At 39.1% G+C, this 23506-nt stretch overlaps 1 protein-coding gene across 3 annotated transcripts in view; it reads right to left on the reverse strand.

Annotated features, from left to right (window-relative positions):
• Nucleotides 1-21280, reverse strand: part of eya3 (EYA transcriptional coactivator and phosphatase 3) — a 39108-nt gene extending 17828 nt beyond the window's left edge. For all 3 annotated transcript variants that reach the window (XM_052093035.1, XM_052093036.1, XM_052093034.1), the window contains exons 1-4: nt 21168-21280; nt 4277-4394; nt 3912-3961; nt 3205-3308 (exon numbers count right to left, since the gene is read on the reverse strand). In XM_052093035.1, the coding sequence (XP_051948995.1) occupies nt 3205-3308; nt 3912-3961; nt 4277-4309 (187 nt within the window). In that variant the 5' untranslated portion in view covers nt 4310-4394; nt 21168-21280. The remainder of the gene's footprint in view (nt 1-3204; nt 3309-3911; nt 3962-4276; nt 4395-21167) is intronic.
• Between the last annotated feature and the right edge of the window lie 2226 nt (nt 21281-23506).

The raw sequence follows: 23506 nt of genomic DNA on the forward strand, positions 1-23506 counted from the left end.
GATGGCTAGCCCTTGTCCTGAGATGGTAAATAGGAGCATTTGTATTTCTGTGACACAGGCCTCGGATCATTTTCCAGCCGTAGATATTTATAGATTAAGTTTGTTGATTTAATGTTAATTCAGTGCAATGTGACATAAAATGTCTATAATTAGCTGGGAAATGTTCAGATTTCACTCACCAATGACTGAGTAGTATAGTGTAGAAGAAGTGATTAGCACAGATGTCCTTTCACTGCGTATTGAGAGTAAAAGTTTGGTTTAATTTGTTCTGTGCATCCAAAAAGGCGAGATCCAAGGATCCACATGCGATTGAATAATGTATCTTTTAATGCTCAGTTGTTGATTAAAAACAACCAAAAAAGAAACATTTAATTTTAAATCACACACGTCTTTTGCACATCCTCTCTCATTATATGGGCTTACTGCCTGATGCTGCTAGTCTTAAAGAGACAGTACCGATTAAGCAGGTGTTCTACATATCAATGTTAATACTTGTAAATAGCACAAATTATGCAAGTAAACAATAAACATTTTACAAAATTATAGAATACATTAACTGATACTAAATTTAAGTATTGTTCAAAAGCTAAAATGTGACCAATTTGATGAAAAACTAATAAAATATATATATTTTTATTAATATTTTTTAATTGTGCCAAGAAGGTTCTTTATATTTAAGAGCATTAGCTGAGAGAGAATTTTCTTTTCTATGTAACCGATAAATCAAAGCCCCTCGCACAACTGAAAAGTTATAGGTAGGTGCCGGGGCGGACTGGCCAACGGGAGAACCAGGATTTTTCCATAAGGGCCAGCTGCGAAACAGGGCCGAGATAAGCTGAAATGGGCCACCGCTAGGTATGAGACGTTCACGGTAGGATAACAGTCTCAGAAAATATCAAGGTATTACCCAATTATTATTATCAGTTCCAATGACAATTAAAGGAGTGAAAACAGAAGGGCTATTGTTTTATTTTGGTTGAACAAACGCTTTATTATCATTGAAACTTGAAACCATTTTTGCATTCTCCCTTTTGAAAATAAATAAAATAAATAGAATAAATAAGAAATCTAACAGAATTATAATAATAAACAGAATTATAAACATGATAAAAAAATAGCATAGTTATATAACATGTTATAATGTTATTTAACTAAAGCATGTTCGTTTACATGTTATCATAGTATGTTAAATTAACTACTAAATGAAAAATAACATCAGCTGTGAAATTTTAAAGTAATGTCCTATGATTATTAATAATCAACATATACTGCTCCTGTCTGTCCCTTTATCTCACGGGTTCTCAACTGGTTTTGCTTCAGGACAGATTTTACATTGGGCATCAAGTGGTGACCCACCATAGATTAAACATAACCTGTATTTAATGGGGTCGCATTTTCTTTTATGTTGCATAGATTTGTTCATGGTTTTCAAGTACAAGGACAGGCATCAAGTGACACTATTTTTGTTGTTGATGTCAACAACAAAATCTACAGGAAGTTTTCTCTCCCCCTTTTAAAAATATTTACTTATATGAGCCCATTATTATCCCGTTTGTTTCCCAATTTCAAACATAATTCAAACAGAACATACACATTACAGAAGAGGAAAGGCTCCTCGTTACCATGGTTATGTCAGTGTAGCTAGTCTTAAATAATAGTAATAATAATAACAAATTATAATATTTATGAAAAATAAATACTAGCTGAAACACATCTTGAAACTTTAACTACAAATGCCACTGTTGATACAAAATTAGGTCTAATAGATTCTACATTAAGATTATTTCACATGAAACTATAACATTTTCAAAACATTTTACATTTACTTTCTCATATAAAATTGTGAACCAATTTTGTAAAGGTGATGCATATTGAAAAAATTAATTAGCGCATGGCACAGTGTTGCTCTTTTCCTCCTCAGTGCTGTTTGGCATGTCAGGGCTGCTACTGTTTGAGAGGTTCAACTTGACTTCCTCCGTAACACTTTAAACAAGAAAAGTCTCACTAGATTTGAAATTGGTCACATCAGTTTTGAGGTCTGTGCTCCGCAATATCGAGGGAAGCCCGGTTGTTGCACACGTGCATCAGAGAGAAGAGCAGATCATGATCACGAGCTGGTTCCGTTACACTCGTGCCAAAGTGCAGATGAGAAGTCTTTAGCTGATTGCGATATTATCATTAATTCTCCTCGGCAGTCCTAAATAGGCCTTCACTTGTGCGGCAGGCGAAATATTTTCAATGGGAGAACCATGGCATCGTTCTTTTCCTGTTGTCTGCGACCCCGTCCGAATAGACCTGCGACCCACCAGTTGAGAAACACCGCTTTAACTCACACCCACACTTATGTCAGGCTCCTCGCCTCACTTCTCTCTGACATTTTCTCCACGGCATGTGTATGACACAAGTTGACGAGTCTGACAGACAGTCGTGGGGGAAAGGAGATGCGCACACGCAGTTGAGATTCTCCGTCCGGTTGCATTTTTTTTCTCAATACCGTAGATAAGCAAACGCACATGGTATGATATGTCAATTTTCATATCGCGTTATCGCTGCAACCCTTGCTAACATGTTATGCAGAACAGGCAACAAACCGGTGCCGCGATATGCAGAAAAGGACACCAAATTTAAAAGGGTGCTTTTTTTAATCAGAGGAACCATCAGTTCAAACAAACAGCCGTGGATGCAAAGTAGATTCAAAATGTTAAAAGATAAAAGTACAATACAGCTGTAAAAAATTACATTATATTTCATTATTTTATTTATATGCACCAATCTAAAAAATACATGGTTATAAACATCAATATTTACCAGGGATTTCCGTGTGGAAGTTTCAAACCAATTTATGAATGAAATTAATTTGGGAAAAGAATCAAACTTCTCAACTCTTTCTGCATTTTTGCTACTGAGGTTTCAATTGGAGACATTTATAACAAAATGCTGCAGTCTTATCCCTCATACTCATGAGTCGTGACACAAGAGTGGGTGTAACAGTGGCTTACTGGAGTGGTCTTTGGAAAAATTAATGTCCAAATAAAAAAAACATTAAAATCCTTGCGCTGGTTATTTTTATATTATCAACAAAACATCACCTATGTACCTTCATTATAGCCCTCCACACACATCATTATTATAAGACCATATAATGAACTTTTACGACCCTAAAATGATTTTTGTGGTTGAAAATAAAACCAGAATGATACTTACCTGTGTGTAAGTGAGCAACAGATGGTGAAAATGAATTGACCTCTGATTGAACTGTTGATTCGCCCCGGTCAGGAGAGTCACTGCTGTCCTTAGCACTCATCGCCCTGCAAAATAACGACTTTTAGAACATCCTGTTTTCCCTCTTACAAGCACAATAATACAACAGGCACATGTTATGTTCTTCTGACCAACAAAGAGTCAACACAACTTAAAACCATTTTAAAAGGGGACCCTCTAAGATGAGATTTAAAAATTGTCTGCTATTTTGTTGTGGATGAAGTGTTTTTTAATTAAGGAAATCATGCACTTTCGAGACAAGTCACTCTTTGTTCTTCCAAATCATTTTTTTTTTAAATATTGCTCAAGGGCACTTTAGTAATAGAGCAGGATTATCTTACTAAACATGCTGTTCCTTGAGCTCTACTTTAAACTTTTGCATTAGGGCCTTATCTATAAAGATGCAGAATAATCCTAAATGTGAACATAAAAGTTCCCAAAATGTTCCAACTAATAAAATGTCAATACATGCTTTTCATATTTAATAACAAATGAAAAGATCAAATCTACAGACTTTACAATCAAATGAGATTGTGCACACATTATATAACTGACCATTAAATTGTATTATATGCCGGCTATATATGAAAATTAAGCATGAAAATAAAGGCTAAATGTACAACTTGTAATGTATATGCAAATCAACTTACCTTGAATCACCCTCTTGACTAACTTCTGGATCATGCCGAGCTTTCTTTGTCTATTAAACCAAACCAATAGTTAAAAAATATACTGCATTCAAAACCTAAAGATGGCAGTTTTACTACTGTGTGTTTATTGAGAGACAACAGAGAATAATTGTTCTTTTAAAAATGTATTCACACACACACAACAGGATTACTACAAAATAGCTAAAAGGTAAATAGTGGCCACTCATTGCACCTAAAGAATACGCTTTTTCTTATACATTCATACGCATTTGAACATAAAACCTTGATGCAAACAAAGGTTTATGTATTAAATACACAGGAATGTTTCTTCAGTTCTGACCAGTCCGTGTATGCAGTGTACTCACGGGTAATTCAGACACCTCTTGTGATTTGTCCATATCTGCGAGAGAGCACTTCTTCACAGTACGCACAGGCAAACCTGCTCTCTCAGTCTCTGCAGTTGTTGTTTCTTTGGCCAAGGCCCTGTGTAAAACATGCAAGTGGACACAGTGAGACATCTTTATACATGGGTGCACGTGCGATCACTCCGCTTAGCATTATGGGAAATTCGGGGGAGAAAGTGGGTCTCGACGTTCCTAATCCCGCACTCACCCCGTTGGCAGGTGAGCTCAGGCCTGGCAGGTGAGGCATGTGAGGCTCCCCCACAAAGGCACCAGATGTTCCCCCTGTACCCACCCACTTTACAGCACACATGTCTGGATTATATGGCAGTGTCTCCTTACATGTACACTAACCTACATTTAGTGAAAACTAAGGAAGCCTGTATTCTTTCCTGATTATATCAATGGCATTAGGTGTTTCTGCACAAGCTGTCACGTCCAAAAGCGTGGGCAGGGATAAGATCTAACCTAATTTTACTCACCTCATGTCTTCTTTTAACTACATATATATATATAATTGAAATATATAAAAAAGGAAGCAGAGAAAGCGGGTCAGAGGCTTGAGCTAATGTAGCAGAAACTCATTAATGTAAATGTGAGACTAAGTTTTGTAGATCACATGTGGACCTGTACGATGCTAATGTAATGCCCAACTCGATGTCCCATGAACGTGATTTGGAATGAAAAACGTGAAAATATATATTTAAACAGTCTACAGTAGATTGTTGAAAAACAAGTGATACTAAAGATTAAACCTAACTAACCTTAGAGTTAGTTAGAGGGAAAGACAGAAAGAAACAAAGAAAAGAAACCGAGAGGAAGAAAAACTAAAAAGAAACAAAGAGAGAAAGAAAAAGAAACCAAAGTGAACAAAGAAAGAGAGAAATGTAGAAACAAAGGAGAAAGGAAAAACAAAGACAGAATGAAAAAAGAATAGAAAAAAAAGGGAAAGAAAAATAAACAAAATAAATAATTGTAGAAAGAAGGATGGACGGATTACCCCGGGCCACAGATGTTAAAATCACATGATACAGGTTCAAAATAAATGCAGGTTTGCAGGAGTGAAACAGTGAGTGGATTTTCCTCATTTTATTTTCAAACCCTTTGCTTTTATCCGGCACCTGTTGGTGAAATTTTGGATGTGCCTACTCAGCTTAAATGTTTAGTTCACCCATAAATGAAAATGATCCCATAATTTACTCACCCCTAAAGCCATCCTAGGTCTATATGACTTTCTTCTTTCAGCCAAACACAATCGGAGTTGCATAAAAAATATTCTGGCTCTTCCAAGCTTTAGAATGGGAGTGAATGGTACCTTAGATTTTGAAGACCAAAAAAGTGCATCAATCCATCAAAAAAGTAATCCACACGGCTCCAGGGGGATAATAAAGGCCTTCTGAAGCTAAGCGTTTTTGTAAAATATATATCCATATTTCTAACTTTATTAACTATAAATCACTGGCTTCCGGTAACGGCCATCAGCACGGTCACAAGCACGAGTTCCAGTGTATGACGTAGGCGTAAGCTCCAGTGAGAAGTGACGAACGCGGAAGCACAGAGGACAGAGCAATCAAAATGCCGGTCATGAATTAGAAGACGACAACAAGGATTTTTAAAGAAAAATATTGGGGGATTTTGATATAAGAGAAGAGGAGATCGAGTTTTTTGCCCAGCCCTATTAGTTTGAACCGGAGTACACCGACCAGGAACTCCGGGAGATGGAGGAGGCTGCAGCAGAGGCACAAACAAAAGAATCTGGTAGACGTAGAGTACGGGAGACGTGGTGGTGCTCATGCAGGAATTGCGAGGTGATGCCAACAGAGGCTGAGAGTGTTTGCTGCCATGAATGGACGATTGGAATGACTGGAAAGATGCACGAATGTACCATTTTAAGGCAAATACAAGCTACAGTATAGCTGAAACAACTCACTTCTTTGCGGCATTATTCTTTTGCCGTAAACAAAGCGCACTTCTGTGTTCATCACTTCTTACCGGGGCTGATGCTACGCCCACATCATACGCCGGAACTCTTGTGAACGCGCTGACGGCCGTTAGCGGAAGATTTTAGTTAATACATTTATAAATATTTATTTTACAAAAACGCATCGCGTCGCTTCAGAAGACCTTTATTAACACTCTGAAGCCGAATGGATTACTTTTTTGATGGATGAGGTGCTTTTTTCTTTTTTACATTAAATATCTTATGGTATAAATACGGTGGCTCCAAAAAAAACTGCATTTGTTTTTTCCTAATCAAGTCAACTGTAACAGAGTACAATTTTGTTTTGATATGACAAAGCAATCAAAAGTTATAACATTACAAAAATTATTTATCCTAGTGTCAAAAACCCTCACCATACATTACAAACAAAACATAATTGTACATACAAACTAATTGCACATGCAAACACAAAACTGACTAAAGGTTTGCAATTCATGCAGACTTGGGCTGGTTATCAATAAAGATTTTCAGATTCAATTTGATTCACAAGCTCTGATTCGATATCGGTTCATATGGGTTTGTTTCAGTTCTAATGTCCCTTTTGCTTACTCTGGCAGCCAAAAATTTGGAATAATGTACAAATGTTGCTCTTATGGATAGAAATTAGTACTTTTATTCACAAAAGTGGCATTCAACTGATCAAAATGTATAGTCAGGACATTAATAACATGACAAATTACTATTACAATTTGAAGAAAATGTCCAGAACTTCTTAAACTGCTTTAAAGAGTTCTCATCAAAAAATCCTTTAAGTGCAGCAATGACAGCTTTGCAGATCCTTGGTATTCTAGATGTCAGTTTTTCCAGATATGCAGGTCACATTTCACCCCACACTTCCTGTAGCACTTGCTATAGATGTGACTGTCTTGTCGGGCACTTCTCAAGCACCTTACAGTCTAGCTGATCCCACAAATGCTCAATGGAGTTAAGATCCATAACACTCTTTTCCAATTATCTGTTCTCCAATGTCTGTTTCTTTGCCCACTCTAACCATTTCTTTTTGTTTTTCTGTTACAAAAGTGTCTTTTTCTTTGCAATTCTCCCCATAAGGCTGCACCCCTGAGTCTTCTCTTTACTGTTGTACATGAAACTGGTGTTGAGCAGGTAGAATTCAATGAAGCTGTCAGCTGAGGACATGTGAGGCATCTCTTTCTCAAACTAGAGACTCTGATGTACTTATCCTCTTTAGTTGTACATCTGGTCTTCCACATCTCTTTCTGTCCTTGTTAGAGCCAGTTGTCCTTTGTCTTTGAAGACTGTAGTGTACACCTTTGTATGAAATCTTCAGTTTTTTGGCAATTTCAAGCACTGTATAACCTTGATTGACGGGTTTCTAGAGAAAGCAGTTTCTTTTTTGCCATTTTTGACCTAATATTAATCTTAAGACATGCATATTGTGGTAACTCAAAAACAAACACAAAAGACAACGTTAAGCTTCATTTAATGAACTAAATAGCTTTCAACTGTGTTTGATATAATGGCAAGTGATTTTCTAGTACCAAATGATCAATTTAGCATGATTGCTCAAGGATAAGGTGTTGGAGTGATGGCTGCTGTCTAGATTTGATCAAAAATGTCTTTCAAATAGTGATGGTGCTGTTTTTTTACATCAGTAATGTCCTGACTATACTTTGTGATCCGTTGAATGCCAGTTTGGAGAATTTAAGACCCAATTTCTAAATCTGTACATCGTTCCAAACATTGGCTGCCAGTGTACATATGAAATAAATTCTCTCACAGCTAATTCTGTGAATTATACAGGGGACCTTCTAACTAGGTACAATATGAAAATATAAATTTTACTAATGATATTTTATTTTCATAATTTATTTATATTATATAAAAATGAACAAATCAATAAATATAATATTATATTGCATATATTATATTTGGATAAATTTTTATTGTTTAATTGCATAATTTATACTATTTACAGGTATTTACATTAATTTGTTGAACACGTGCTAAAACCGGTACGGTTTCAGTAAGGGAATCCTGCATTTCTGTAAACAGCGTCTATAAATCAGCGCATGTTAACGAGAGAGACTAGAATGGCTTTGTCTCATCTGTGCTATGACTGATTAGAATTAATTGGTTCTTTTTTTTGTTTATGATCAACAACTGACTTTAAAAGAACATCATCCTGCTAGCCAGTTGCCAAATATAAAAACATTTATTTGCATGTTATTTGCGTGTGAAATTTGGTTGCAAATGCGAGAGATTTCTCTCATTGTATTGGAAGGCTGCGCATAGAGTAAAAGATCGATCTTGGGATTTAAGAAACGATATAGAGATGGTTCAAATGAAGATCGAGATGCATCAGTAAAAAAATATTTTTTAACCCACCCCTAATGCAGACATGATTTTAGTAATGAGATTTCACAGAATTGAGCCTTTGTTATGTACATGGTGCCATCTCCAGGTGGCCATATGTAATTAGAGATTGATCACATGACTCTGCCAAAATATGGAGGACTTTCACCACTGGTTGGAGCAATCTGAACCCAATCCAATTGGTTTAGCATTCCATGATGCTACAGCATTTCTGATGATGTCATCGGACCAGGAAAGCTAATGTGTTTGTAGCAAGATAGCAAGACACTGTATACAGATTGTGCTTTGCATGGGTTATTTAATGATCTATGCATTCCAGGGCTCCAGACTAAAACAATTACAAATGATTCATTGGCTCCTAAACTGAAACATTTAGGAGACAAATGGCTGTTTTAGTTGCCACATAACAAACTGCTCGATTTAGTTTGTTGTTCAAAAACAAGATAGAAAGCCGAAGACAGTTGATAGCTCATTGATCGGGTGTTTAATATACTGTATAGTTTAGTGCACAAATATGCATTCCCCTTTTGTTTCAAACGGTTTTGCACCACTTTCAGCATTTATACAAATATAAGAGATAAAGGATCTTTTTTATTTTTATTTAGTACTGCCCTTCAGAATCTGCATAACAGGTATTTACATTGAGTATACAATGCATATAATAGTGTGTTGCCTTCTTAAAATGTTTGCACCTTGTTTAATAGTTGTGAATCAGTCCTTCAATGGTCCCAAGTATCAAAAGCTGGATCTCACATCACAAATATATATATATATATATATATATATATATGCTGGTTATATAATTAGAATATCATCATAAAGTTGATTTATTTCAGTAATTCCATTCAAAAAGTGAAACTTGGATAATGTATACATTCATTCCACACAGACTGATATATTTCAAGAGTTCATTCCTTTTAATTTTGATGATAATAACTGACAACTAATGAAAAACTTCAAAATCAGTATCTCAGAAAATGTGAATATTGTGAAAAGGTTCAATATTAAAGACACCGGGTGCTGTCCAAAAGACGACCATTGACACCTTGCACAAGGAGGGCAAGACACAAAAGGTCATTGCTAAAGAGGCTGGCTGTTCACAGAGCTCTGTGTCCAAGCACATTAATAGAGAGGCGAAGGGAAGGAAAATATGTGGTAGAAAAAGCCACAGCGTCAGAACCGTCTCGCCTGAGCTAAAGACAAAAAGGACTGGACTGCTGCTGAGTGGTCCAAAGTTATGTTCTCTGATGAAAGTAAATTTTGCATTTCCTTTGGAAATCAAGGTCCCAGAGTCTGGAGGAAGAGAGGAGAGGCACAGAATCCACGTTGCTTGAAGTCCAGTGTAAAGTTTCCACAGCCAGTGTTGGTTTGGGGTGACATGTCATCTGCTGGTGTTGGTCCACTGTGTTTTCTGAGGTCCAAGGTCAACGCAGCCGTCTATCAGGAAGTTTTAGAGCACTTCATGCTTCCTGCTGCTGACCAACTTCATGGAGATGCAGATTTCATTTTCCAACAGGACTTGGCACCTGCACACAGTGCCAAAGCTACCAGTACCTGGTTTAAGGACCATGGTATCCCTGTTCTTAATTGGCCAGCAAACTCGCCTGACCTTAACCCTATAGAAAATCTATGGGGTATTGTGAAGAGGAAGATGCGATACGCCAGACCCAACAATGCAGAAGAGCTGAAGGCCACTATCAGAGCAACCTGGGCACTCATAACACCCGTGCAGTGCCACAGACTGATCGACTCCATGCCACGCCGCATTGCTGCAGTAATTCAGGCAAAAGGAGCCCCAACTAAGTATTGAGTGCTGTACATGCTCATACCTTTCACGTTCATACTTTTCAGTTGGCCAACATTTTTAAAAATCCTTTTTTTGTATTGGTATTAAGTAATATTCTAATTTTCAGAGATACTGAATTTGGGATTTTCATTAGTTGTCAGTTTTAATCATCACAATTAAATGAAATAACCATTTGAAATACATCAGTCTGTGTGTAATGAATGAATATAATATCCAAGTTTCACTTTTTGAATGGAATTACTGAAATAGATCAACTTTTTGATGATATTCTAATTATATGACCAGCACCTGTATGTATATATATATATATATATATATATATATATATATATATATATATATATATATATATATATATATACACACATACACACAGTGCATCCGGAAAGTATTCACAGCGCTTCACTTTTTCCACATTTTGTTATGTTACAGACTAATTCCAAAATTTATAAAATTAAATATTTTCCTAAAAATTCTACAAACAATACCCCATAATGACAATGTGAAAGAAGTTTGTTTGAAATCTTTGCAAATTTATTAAAAATAAAAAACGAATAAAAATCACATGTACATAAGTATTCACAGCCTTTGCCATGACACTCAAAATTGAGCTCAGGTGCATCCTGTTTCCACTGATCATCCTTGAGATGTTCTACAACTTGATTGGAGTCCACCTGTGGTAAATTCAGTTGATTGGACATGATTTGGAAAGGCACACACACACCTGTCTATATAAGGTCCCACAGTTAACAGTGCATGTCACAGCACAAACCGAGCCATGAAGTCTAAAGAATTGTCTGTAGACCTCCAAGACAGGATTGTATTGAGGCACAGATCTGGGGAAGGGTACAGAAACATTTCTGCAGCATTAAAGGTCCCAATGAGAAAATGAGCACAGTGGACTCCATCATCCATAAATGGAAGTTTGGAACCACCAGGACTCTTCCTAGAGCTGGCCACCTGGTCAAACCGAGAGATCGGGTGAGAAGGGCCTTAGTCAGGGAGGTGACCATGAACCCGATGGTCACTCAGAGAGCTCCAGCATTTCTCTGTGGAGAGAAAAGAACAACCATCTCTGCAGCACTCTACCAATCTGGCCTGTATGGTAGAGTGGCCAGAAGGAAGCCACTCTTCAGTAAAAGGCACATGACGGCCTGCCTGGCGTTTGCCAAAAGGCACCTGAAGGACTCTGACCATGAGAAACAAATCTGATGAAACCTTTGGCGAGAATGGCAAGCGTCATGTCTGGAGGAAACCAGTTACCGCTCATCACCTGGCCAATACATCCCTAAAGTGAAGCATGGTGGTGGCAGCATCATGCTGTGGGGATGTTTTTCAGTGGCAGGAACTGGGAGACTAGTCAGGATCGAGGGAAAGATGAATGCAGCAATGTACAGAGACATTGTTGATGAAAACCTGCTCCAGAGCACTCTTGACCTCAGACTGGGGTGAAGGTTTGTCTTCCAACAGGACAACGACCACAAGTACACGGCCAAGATAACAAAGGAGTGGCTACGGGACAACTCTGTGAATGTCTTGAGTGGCCCAGCCAGAGCCCAGACTTGAACCCGATTGAACATCTCTGGAGAGATCTGAAAATGGCTGTGCACCGACACTCCCCATCCAACCCGATGGAGCTTGAGAGGTCCTGCAAAGAAGAATGGGAGAAACTGCCCAAAAATAGGTGTGCCAAGTTTGTAGCATCATACACAAAAAGACTTCAGGCTGTAATTGGTGCCAAAGGTGCTTCAACAAAGTATTGAGCAAATGCTGTGAATACTTATGTACATGTGATTTTTTACGTTTTTCATTTTTTTTAAATTTGCAAAGATCTTTCACGATGTCATTATGGGGTATTGTATGTAGAATTTTGAGGAAAATAATTTATTTAATCCATTTTGGAATAAGGCTGTAACATAACAAAATGTGGAAAAAGTGAAACGCTGTGAATACTTTACGGATGCACTGTATGTATATATGTATAATTTATATATATGTATATATGTATAATTTATATATATATATGTATAATTTATATATATATATATATATATATATATGGGAGTGCACACATTAAATTGATATTATACATTATACATATAAGTATTTTAAAATATATATACCATTGAAGTCAGAAGTTTGCATACACTTTCACTCCACAGATTTCATATTAGCAAACTCTAGTTTTACTAGAGTTTACTTTGTACATGACACAAGTAATTTTCCAACAATTGTTTACAGACAGATTGTTTCACTTTGAATGGACTATAATCACAATTACAATACATCAGAATTTTACATACACTAAGTTAATCATGGGAAAATCAAAACAAAACAAAGTTGTGGGAAAAATTAGGGACCTCCACAAGTCTGGTTCATCCTTTGGAACAAAAGCTTGTTTGCACGTGACGTCATGTCATTGCGTTGCTGTGGCGAGAATTGCAGATGCAGGAAGTGATTTTCAACATAGGAAGCACCATCACAAACGTTTTTGCATCGTTTACGATTGCTCAAATTGATCAAACCAAGAAACCACAAGAAACTGACTAGTAAAATTATCAGGAAAAAATGGCTAGTAAACCTGCGTCTGTGGTCGGGAGGATCCGAGTCAGATAATGCTTGTGTGTGCAGTGACCACTTTGTTAAAGTTAATACAACGTATGTTTTTGTAACGTTAGCCGTTTCTGTACTTTGTAAAGTTAAAGTAATTGTTTTGTCTTTTCTTTGTTTAAGATTGTACTCCTGTAACTGAACAAAAATACTTAAATGTTAGCAAAGAGAACTACAAGGTCTTTGCAGGTGAACGTAAATAACTGCAATGAGCTACAATGACTTCTCCGTCTTGTTTCACGATGATCCATGTCTTTAGTGGTGTTTTGGCGGACCTCTGAGAGTGGTTAACCTAATAGTGTAAGTAAACAAACATAAAGCTAACATCGAGAGGCGCAGCAGCTTTTAATGTTTGTTGCTAGGTTAATCTACAGGACAAAAAAGAAATGCCATTCAACTGAGCCATTCAACTGCTCCACAATGACAGTCATTGTGGAGCACCTTGATACCAAGGTCATTGATCCAACCACTAACAAAAAAGTTGTATGCCTCCATACTTTTGTGGATGTCTGGAGGCCAATGTAGTTGCTTATATCTACCGCCTCGATGGCAGGCAAGCATTTAAATTCAGTTGAAAAATCACTCCTCTTCATAACATAAGAATTATATCCAACATATGTTGTGATTTTCTGTTTATACCTTTCTCTCGTAATAGTATCTAGGCCTAAACTAGTACAGTACGGACTTTCCTCCATCTCGTCCATTCTGCTTTTCACTTCCTGCCCTCCATCTGAATTTAGCATGTTATCAGAATCACGTGACTGCAAACAAGCCATTTCAAAACACCTGAAGGCACCACATTCATCTGTACAAAAATAGTATGCAAGTATAAACACCATGGGACCACACAGTTATCATACCGCTCAGGAAGGAGATGCATTTTGTCTCCTAGAGATGAAAGTAGTTTGGTGCTAAATCAATTCCAGAACAACAGCAAAGGAAACAAGTATCTTTATCCACAGTAAAACAAAATAAATATACACATAACTTGAAAGGCTGCTCAGCAAGGAAGAAGCAACTGCTCCAAAACCGCCATTAAAAAAGTCAGACTACAGTTTGCAAGTGTACATGAGGACAAAGATCTTACTTTTGTGAGAAATGTCCTCTGGTCTGATGAAACAAAAATTGAACTGTTATTACTGCCATAATGACAATTGTTATGTTTGGCATCATGTTGTGGGGGTGTTTTGCTGCAGGAGGGACTGGTGCACTTCACAAAATAGACATCATCATGAGGAAGGAAAATTATGTGGATATATTGAAGCAACATCTCAAGACATCTGCCAGGAAGTTGAAGCTTGGTCGCAAATGGGGCTTCCAAATTGACAGTGACCCAAAGCATACCTCCAAAGTTGTGGCAAAATGGCTTAAGGATAACAAAGTCAAGGTATTGGAGTGGCCATCACAAAGCCCTGACCTCAATCTGATAGAACATTTGTGGGCACAACTGAAAAAGCATGTGTGAGCAAGGAGGCCTACAAATCTGACTCAGTTACACCAGTTCTGTCAGGAGGAATGGGTCGAAATTCCAGTAACTTATTGTGAGAAGCTTGTGGAAGGCTACCCAAAGCGTTTGACCAAGGTTAAGCAATTTAAAGGCAATGCTACCAAATACTAACAAAGTGTATGTAAACTTCTGACCCACTGGGAATCTGATGAAAGAAATAAAAGCTGAAATAAATCACTCACTAAGACAGGGAATGTTTTCTATGATTAAATGTCAGGAATTGTGAAAAACGTTTAAATGTATTTGGCTAAGGTGTATGTAAACTTCTGACTTCAACTTTATATATAAATTAAATGAAATCCCTGATGCAGTGTATTGTGCTACTACAATCCCAATCAATAATAAAAGGAAAGAAAAAAAAATTGGTACACAACATAACTTCTAATTATAAACAAGCCCAAAATACACATGGGACTACTGTTTTGAAATATCTGCACTCCCAGTTGTGAACTCATTGACAGCTGATTCCCTGAGAAAGTTACTCGAATTCAAACTGCTAACCTGAGCTCCTAAGTTCAAATGAGCTCTTATCAGGTGATTCATTATAAAGACACAGTTCAAAACAGTCATTTGTTCACAAATCAAACATCATGGATTGTGCTGTGTTTGTTGTTGCGTGCAGCCAGAGAGCTCATATCATCAACAGAATGGGTGAAAAGTGGCTCGAGACACACTGGCGACCTAAAGATGTATTCAATAACTCTCAAGATGATATCTGATGAAACTGCATATGAACGCACACTTCCCGACTGTCACCAATGGTGACTAGATTTTATTGTTGCAATCATTTTTTTGGGTCGCATTTAGTATTTTAGTAGCAGTCTGGAGCCCTGCATCCGATTACTTAGGGGCGATTATCTGTAAAACAAGCCCACACTCAAAGTAATTGTATGTGATATTTTATGTTCCGTTTATTTTCATGAAGCAATACCTGTTAACATGAAACAAGGATGTCAAGGACATATATTACTATTACTCACTATATTTTGTCTGTGAGTAAAACAAATAGGCTGACTGTATTCTACTCTTTGAGCTTTCTAACAACATATGACACATGGCCATTTGATGAGTTTGATGTTTTTACTGTTTGCAATAACATGTACAGTGCAAAATTATTCATAAATTATCAAAAATTGTCAACAAATTTCAAGCACTTGTTCAGTTTTGGACCGATGATGACATGAAGACAACATCATCTGCAAAAAGCAGCGATGAGATCCCCAGCCCACCGAACCGCACACCTTCCCCACCCCGACTACGCCTCGATATCCTGTCCATGAATATCACAAACAGGATTGGTGACAAAGCGCAGCCTTGGCGGAGACCAACCCCCACATGGAATGAACTCGACTTCGTGCCGAGGACCCGGACACAGCTCTCGCTTTGGACGTACAGGGATTGGATCGCCCCAAGAAGGGATCCCCCCACCCCATACTCCCGCAGCACCTCCCACAGTATCTACCGGGGGACCCGGTCATACGCCTTCTCCATATCCACAAAACACATGTAGACCGGATACTCCCAGGCCCCCTCCAGGATCCTTGTGAGAGTAAAGATCTGGTCCGTCGTTCCACGGCCAGGACGAAAACCGCATTGTTCCTCTTCAATCCGAGGTTCGACAATCGGCCGAACCCTCCTCTCCAGCACCTTGGAGTAAACTTTACCAGGGAGGCTGAGAAGTGTGATACCCCTGTAGTTGGCACACACTCTCTGATCCCCCTTTTTGAAGAGGGGAACCACCACCCCGTTCTGCCACTCCTTAGGCACTGTCCCAGATTTCCACGCAATGTTGAAGAGGCGTGTCATCCATGACACCCCCTCCACATCCAAAGCTTTCAGCATTTCTGGTCGGATCATCATCGGTCCGTGACCTTCAGCTCTCACTGGATCGCTTGGCAGTCGAGTGTGAAGCACCTGGGATGAGGATTAGCACCTCTAAATCTGAGGCCATGGTTCTCAGCAGGAAACCGATGGAGTGCGTACTCCAGGTAGGGAATGAGGTTTTGCCCCAAGTGAAGGAGTTCAAGTACCTCGGGGTCTTGTTCATGAGTGAGGGGACAATGGAGTGGGAGGTTGGCCGGAGAATCGGGGCAGCGGGGCGGTATTGCACTCGCTCTATCGCACCGTTGTCACGAAAAGAGAGCTGAGCCGAAGGCAAAGCTCTCGATCTACCGGTCAATTTTTGTTCCTACCCTCACCTATGGTCATGAAGGTTGGGTCATGACCGAAAGAACTAGGTCACGCAGTACAAGCGGCCGAAATGGGCTTCCTCAGAAGGGTGGCGGGCTTCTCCCTTAGAGATAGGGTGAGGAGCTCAGTCATCCGTGAGGAGCTCGGAGTAGAGCCGCTGCTCCTTTGCGTTGAAAGGAGTCAGTTGAGGTGGTTTGGGCATCTGGTAAGGATGCCCCTGGCCGCCTCCCTAGGGAGGTGTTTCAGGCACGTCCAGCTGGGAGGAGGCCTCGGGGAAGACCCAGGACTAGGTGGAGAGATTACATCTCCACACTGGCCTGGGAACGCCTCGGGGTCCCCCAGTCAGAGTTGGTTAATGTGGCTCGGGATAGGGAAGTTTGGGGCCCCCTGCTGGAGCAGCTGCCCCCGCAACCCGACTTCGGATAAGCGGTTGAAGATGGATGGATGGATGTTCAGTTTTGGTCATAATGCTTACATACATTGTAAAGCAGAGCTTCTAAGCTTTTAAATGATATCCATTTTGTGTTGGTCAAAATTTTAGTTATTAATGTTTTATTATTTTTCTCTCCAGGGAGCCCATCCGAGCTTAAAGGGTTATGGTGTTACATCGACATGGTAACAATGTTGAAGAATGTAATATAACTTCACACAGAAAAGGTTACCAAGTGATTTTATGACACTAAAATCAAGTTAATGTGCAGAACCACTATGACTATTTAAAATAACATTTAACTATTAAGATATCTGATATTAATTCAATAATTATCCATTCTCAAAAAAATATTTTGGCCTATTTTTATGAAAAGCCCATTTCAATTTAATAAATGAATTGTGTAATGTTTAACTAAATAAATGAAACTTAAAATATATAGACTTTTTTTTATTGTATTTCTAAATTCTATTTGATGGAATTTTGTTCCGAAACTGAAATGCATAAATCTTGAAATTATTTTTGAGTGCAATTCATATTACATCAGTTGTATTTACATTTATTGAATACTCTGATGATTAGCTTTTATGGCCTCAAATAGATTTTAACAGAATGAATGCAATAAGACTGTAAGAAGCAATTGTGTATTCTTTTTTACAATTTGAAAACATTCTCTATCCAAAGATAACATTCAATTTTAGACTAATGTGAAAGAAATTAAAATTACAACCAAGTATCCTTGAACATCACTTTCCTAAAAACATACATTTTCCTACAGTGAGATATCTATGTCAGATTTAGATATATAGGTCAGCATTCACTGTAGCACAGCATTAACCCATCAGATACAATACAATAATCTGATCTCCTTTCAGCCACAGCAGGAGGATCATAAGTGCAGAAGCTTAAGTCATGCCAGTTTTATTAAGACATGTTCAACATGTCGGTGTGACCAGTGAAAGACCCACTTCCTCCCTCTCTCTCTTTCAATTCAATTTTCAATAGCTTTATTAGCATGGCTGCATGTTACAATTTTGCCAAAGCACAAGTTATAATCAAATCAAACAGAGCAGAAACATATTTAAACTGTGGATATTTAGAACACAAATTATAAAAATAAACTAATGCATTGTATGTAAATATTTTAAATCACGTGTAACTGATACACAGTAATATACAGTGTTTATATAATGAAATAATATATGAACTAATGTATAAATTGAAGTGAAAAAGTTTGGTTTAGTGGCTCAGAGTTCTTTCTCTCAGGTTATCGCAGAGTGAGACATATTTTGCAGCTGCAGGGGCCATGTGTCTTTCTCTCCCAATATGATTTGCATTTGTCCAATTTCAGGTATAGATTCACTGGATTTTGTGAAGAATGTGTTTCTAATTAATTGATATTTTCCACAGTGGCGTGCATCTCTGTTTCAACCTCTCCATTCTGGCAGTAAACGCATGTCCTGTTTTCTCTGAGGAGCCAAGACTTTTTAAGTCTCTGTGATGAGGATGAGGGCAGGGCAGGGCCGTGACTATGCATGCACAGCCCCCAATTGGGCTAATCAGTCGAGGAATAAGTGCAGCGGAACGCGGCAGTTCGGGAGAGAGCGAGCCACATGCAGCTGCCATGTGAGTGTGTCTTTTTGTTTAAATGTAATATTAAATTTGACTATTCAGCCGGTTCCCACCTCCTCCTTACTCATTTTAACAGTGTTGCATTGGTGCCAAAGCCCGGGAAAGAGGAGGGATGCCAACCAAGGAGCAGCCGTGGCCGTCTGCCTGGGAACGCAGACATCACTGCCAGCTGCCGAGGATCTGAGGCACACTGCTGCCCCCCCACCAGAAAAAAAATTGGGAAAAGAGGGGGAGGAGCATGACCGTGGTCCCGGGGCCGGAGGACCTACTACCGTCCACCGGGAGAGGAGCGAGCTGTTGTCTGCCAGAGGTTGGGGAGTGGCAGAGGACCGGGTGACAGTGTATGTGAGCGCCAGTGAACCAGGTTATTACGCTCTCACATCTCTCTCGCTCCGCTTTGCCATTTCCCTCTCCTCTCCTCTTTTTTTCCTCCCCTCGTCCCCCTCCCTAGCCCTAGAGAGGCAGGGAAAAGCCGGCCGGCAGGCAGGGACAGCAGGACGCTGCAGTTTGAGAGAGAGCCACATGCAGTTGTAGTGTGTGCGTTTATGTTTTGTGTCTCTTTGTTTTCATTAAACATTATTTTGACGGTTCAGCCGGTTCCCACCTCCTCCTTTCCCAACCTAAACCTTGTTACAGTCTCCCTCTTTCTATGGCGAGATTCTGATCACTCGACCTGTATTTGGTTAGAATGTGCCTCTGTTTTACATCTCTGATGGTGGACAGACAAACAGGCAATTCATATTTTATTTTTATACCTCAATAGCATTCTAATTTGTGCTTTATGATTTGGCTGAATTTGATATGTTTTGTTTCAGGACCAGCTGGCTGAGAGGACTGCTTTTGTGGTTAAGCTCTTGGTCTAAAAATGCTTCATGGTGGAGTGTTTTATGGGGCTTAATTTAAGGTGTTTCTAAAATGTAATACATCTCTTTTGAATGTGTAAAATTAATGGGTATCTGCCTAGTTCGGCTCAGCTTGCATTATGTGGCATTTTCTTTTGGACTCTTAAAATGTTCCTACAGAATTCTGTATGGAGGGTCTCAACAGGGTGTTTATCCCATTCAGTGAAGTCGTGACTACAGAGGGGTCCCCAGATCTCACTTCCATACAGGGTGACGGATAAAATGACACTGTCAAATATTTTGTTCAGGTTTTGATTGGAATTTCTATGTTATGAAATATTCTTTTAATGGCATAGAATGCTCTCCTTGCGTTCTCCTTCAGTGTGTTAACAGCCAGACAAAAGTCACCTGGCACGCTCATTTTTAGTCCAAGATAGTTGTAATTTAGTGTGTGTTCTAGGGTGGTGTTGCCTAGTGTGAAAATATATTTGATGTCTTGAAGTTTGGCTTTCTTTTGAAAAATCATAATTTTGTTTTTAATAGGATTGACTGACAGTGCCCAGTTTGGCAGTACTGCTGCAGCAGGTCTAGATGCTGCTGTAGACCTTTAGCTGTGGTGAATGCAGCACCAGAACATCTGCATACAGGAGAAACTTCACTTCTGTGTTGTTTAGGGTGAGGTCAGGAGCTGCAGATTGTTCCAGTGTAGTTGCCAATTCATTTATAAAAATGTTATAAAGAGTGGGATTTAAACTGCATCACTGTCTCACCCCACAGCCCTGAGTGAAGTATTCAGTTCTTTATTTGCTAAGTTTTATAGCACACTTATTGTTCAAATAAAGTGATTGAATGATATCAAACACTTTACTACCTATACCAGTTTGGAGAATTTTATAGTATAGTCCATTATGCCAAATTGAGTCGATTGCCTTTTTTAAAATCAACGAAAAATGCAAAAATGTTAGATTTCTGTGTTTGGTGAACATGCTTATCAGAGTGTGTAGCGTTTAGATATGATCTGTTGTGCGGAAGTTTGGTAGAAAGCCAATCTGTTTTTTTACACAGGACACTGTGGCTATAAGAAAGGCCTGCATTCTCTCTCTCTCTCTTATTCTCACTTTCTCGCTCTCATCTAAACACGACGCATTCGCGCCGCTGACGATGCCACAAAATAATATCTAGGTAGGGAACTCGCTTGGTTTGCAGACACAGCCAGTGTTATTGTCCACTGCTGTGGCTAGTTAACCAGATTTATTCACGTTTTATAGAGGTTAAATAATATGAAAACATTTGTAGAATATTGACTTCGCATTTTGCTGTTGATGTATAGAATACACAAAAAGTAGACAGCACAATGTGTGTTCCTGTGTACACTGTTGAGCTGTTAATGTAGCAGTTAGCACAGCGTGTTATGTCGCTCGCACTTCACTGACCTTACTATTCCACAAGATAACGCTCATTAAAAAGCTTAAATGCGCAGAAATGGGAAAGGGGATCTTACCATGTCACAAAGTGCCACTTTTGAGGAAACTTTATGTTTCCTTGGGCTGAAATTCCCTCGGTAGTGCGCCGTGTGTTGTTAAAGCAGTAAGGGACTACTATTTGGCAGGAAGTCGCTCCAGTTCACAACGCGCATGCGCTCAAGCAACAGGCGCAACATAAGTGACAAAACAGAACTAGTGATGGGCGAACACTTCCACCCTAATACATTATATAAAGAAATCAGTTGTTTTAAAATCATATGAAAGTGGTGGCCAACATTTTTGGACTGTGAAACATTAAATAATACATTTAAGGTTAATTGGCATAGACAGAGTCTAAGAAAACCTACATCCATCTGGAATTTTATCCCCTTGCATATTATTTCAAACGGATTAAATTTGTCCTTAGTTGTTATTTTGATATTGATAAAATACCAGTGAAACTGTCTGAATTTCATCACCAGGCCTTTATTTCATGGTCCATGATATACAAACACAATTTCTCACCTCATAGATGTTATATATGGAATATTAAGGACATCTTAAAAGCACTCTGAGCACCAGATTTAAGTCCTATGTTGGAACCATATCAGGGAGAGGGGGGGTTCAAGCACCTCACTCCCCTAAGGAAGTTATGGTCAGATCATGTCTGCCTGTAGGGGAACCAGCCTCTGGGGTGTGAAATGCTGATATGGCCGCTACAGAGGCCTTAAGCGTTGATGGAGTAAGACTTGCGTCCATCCACTCTTGAAGGAATGCAAGGATCTCAGTTATGGAGCAATTCACTGGGTCTTTGTTGCATGAAGAGCCATTTTAGTGCATAGAGGTGTCTCGTAGATTGCACTCTAGCTTGCAAATTGGTGTTCAGTATAGACTGAGCCAGTTTCAGCTTGTGCACTGTAATCCGTTCAGGGGCCATACGTGTAGGATCCACAGCTCTGGCTAGGGATGCCAAATCGTGCCCTGTGCTTGAGAGAGCAGATCCCCCTCAGAAGTATTGCCCATGGAGGGTTGCCTAATATTTCCATAATTTCTGGAAACCATGGCAGATTGGGCCATTTTGGTGCAACCAATAGAACCTAGTCATTGTTTTCTCTGACTTTGCATATGACAGAGTGAACGAGACGAATTGGGGGAAAATGCGTATTTGTTTTTCTCCAACCACTTGTGGGCCAAGGCGTTCACTCCCAGCGGGGAATGGGGCATGGAGTACAAAGATGCTAATATATGCCTGAGGACAGCAGCCCCTCCAATCAGGGCATGCGCAGAGTAGGGTATGCGCCAGGTCTCAGTAAGCTTCGTGTGAAACTCAGAGAGGAACAACACTGCTTTCCAAACCATGGTCTTTTGAAGGCAGACCGTGTACATGAATCATTCATTCAGACGAGAATTTTCTGGCTCGACAGGAGGCGACCACTCAAGGCCAAGCTCCTCGACAGCCCGCGCAATTATGCAGAGTAACTCAATGGCCAGTGTACACTCCTCAACATTGGTGGGGGGAGGAGCTGCAGCATCCTCCATTGACCATTCTATGATGCTGCGAAGGACACACATCATTATCATCGTCAGACCCGCCAAATACGACCACACCGTGCTCATTCATAGAGGGCCGGAGGTCATCACATGCATACTGCACTAGTGAAGACGCTGATTGGGAAGATCGAGGGGCTCGTGGGGCATTTCGAATGCAGTCTTCGAATGTGACCTTCTTTCACAGGAATTCGGATGATGCATGAGGTATATCCTTCGATGGCACTCACAACCCAAAATTCTTTGCTTCAATGGAAATGTATAAAAATAAATATGCCAATTTTCACATAAATATTATTTTCAAACGGAAGTGATGTTAATTCCCAAGATGAAGTCTCTCTGTCACTCTTGTATTTGTTTTTGTATTTGTTTTGGTTAATGGTCATAAAAAATGTTTTTTATATGACTTTTTGTCTACACCTTTGATCAAATGTTAAAAGGTCACGGAAGGTGTTTCGCCCATCCACAAAGTCTTTCATTTTGCCTGTTTTCCACAGTCTTGTCACCATAATTTAACTTCTCAGGCACTTCTAAGCTCATTAGGAGCTCGGGTCCTCTCTCTTTTGTATTTGTTTTGGAACATTTTGGAATGAGGAACTCAACTTTCAAAAACTCATCAGATCAACACGAATCACACAATTGACCTATTTTGGATTCAAAACTTTGAGACATCTGTTTCTGCTTATGGCTAAGTATTTTATGCATAAGTGTAAATTTAATAAGCGCAATTGTTTTAAAATCGTTACTATGATATACATTTTTATTTTCATTAGATTTAATCTTTTTCTAATGAGAAATTTGTAATATTTTGTTCAAAGGGTAAACAAAC

The sequence above is a fragment of the Xyrauchen texanus genome, chromosome 26 (genome assembly GCF_025860055.1).
Source record: "Xyrauchen texanus isolate HMW12.3.18 chromosome 26, RBS_HiC_50CHRs, whole genome shotgun sequence".
NCBI classification, from domain to species: Eukaryota; Metazoa; Chordata; class Actinopteri; order Cypriniformes; family Catostomidae; genus Xyrauchen; species Xyrauchen texanus.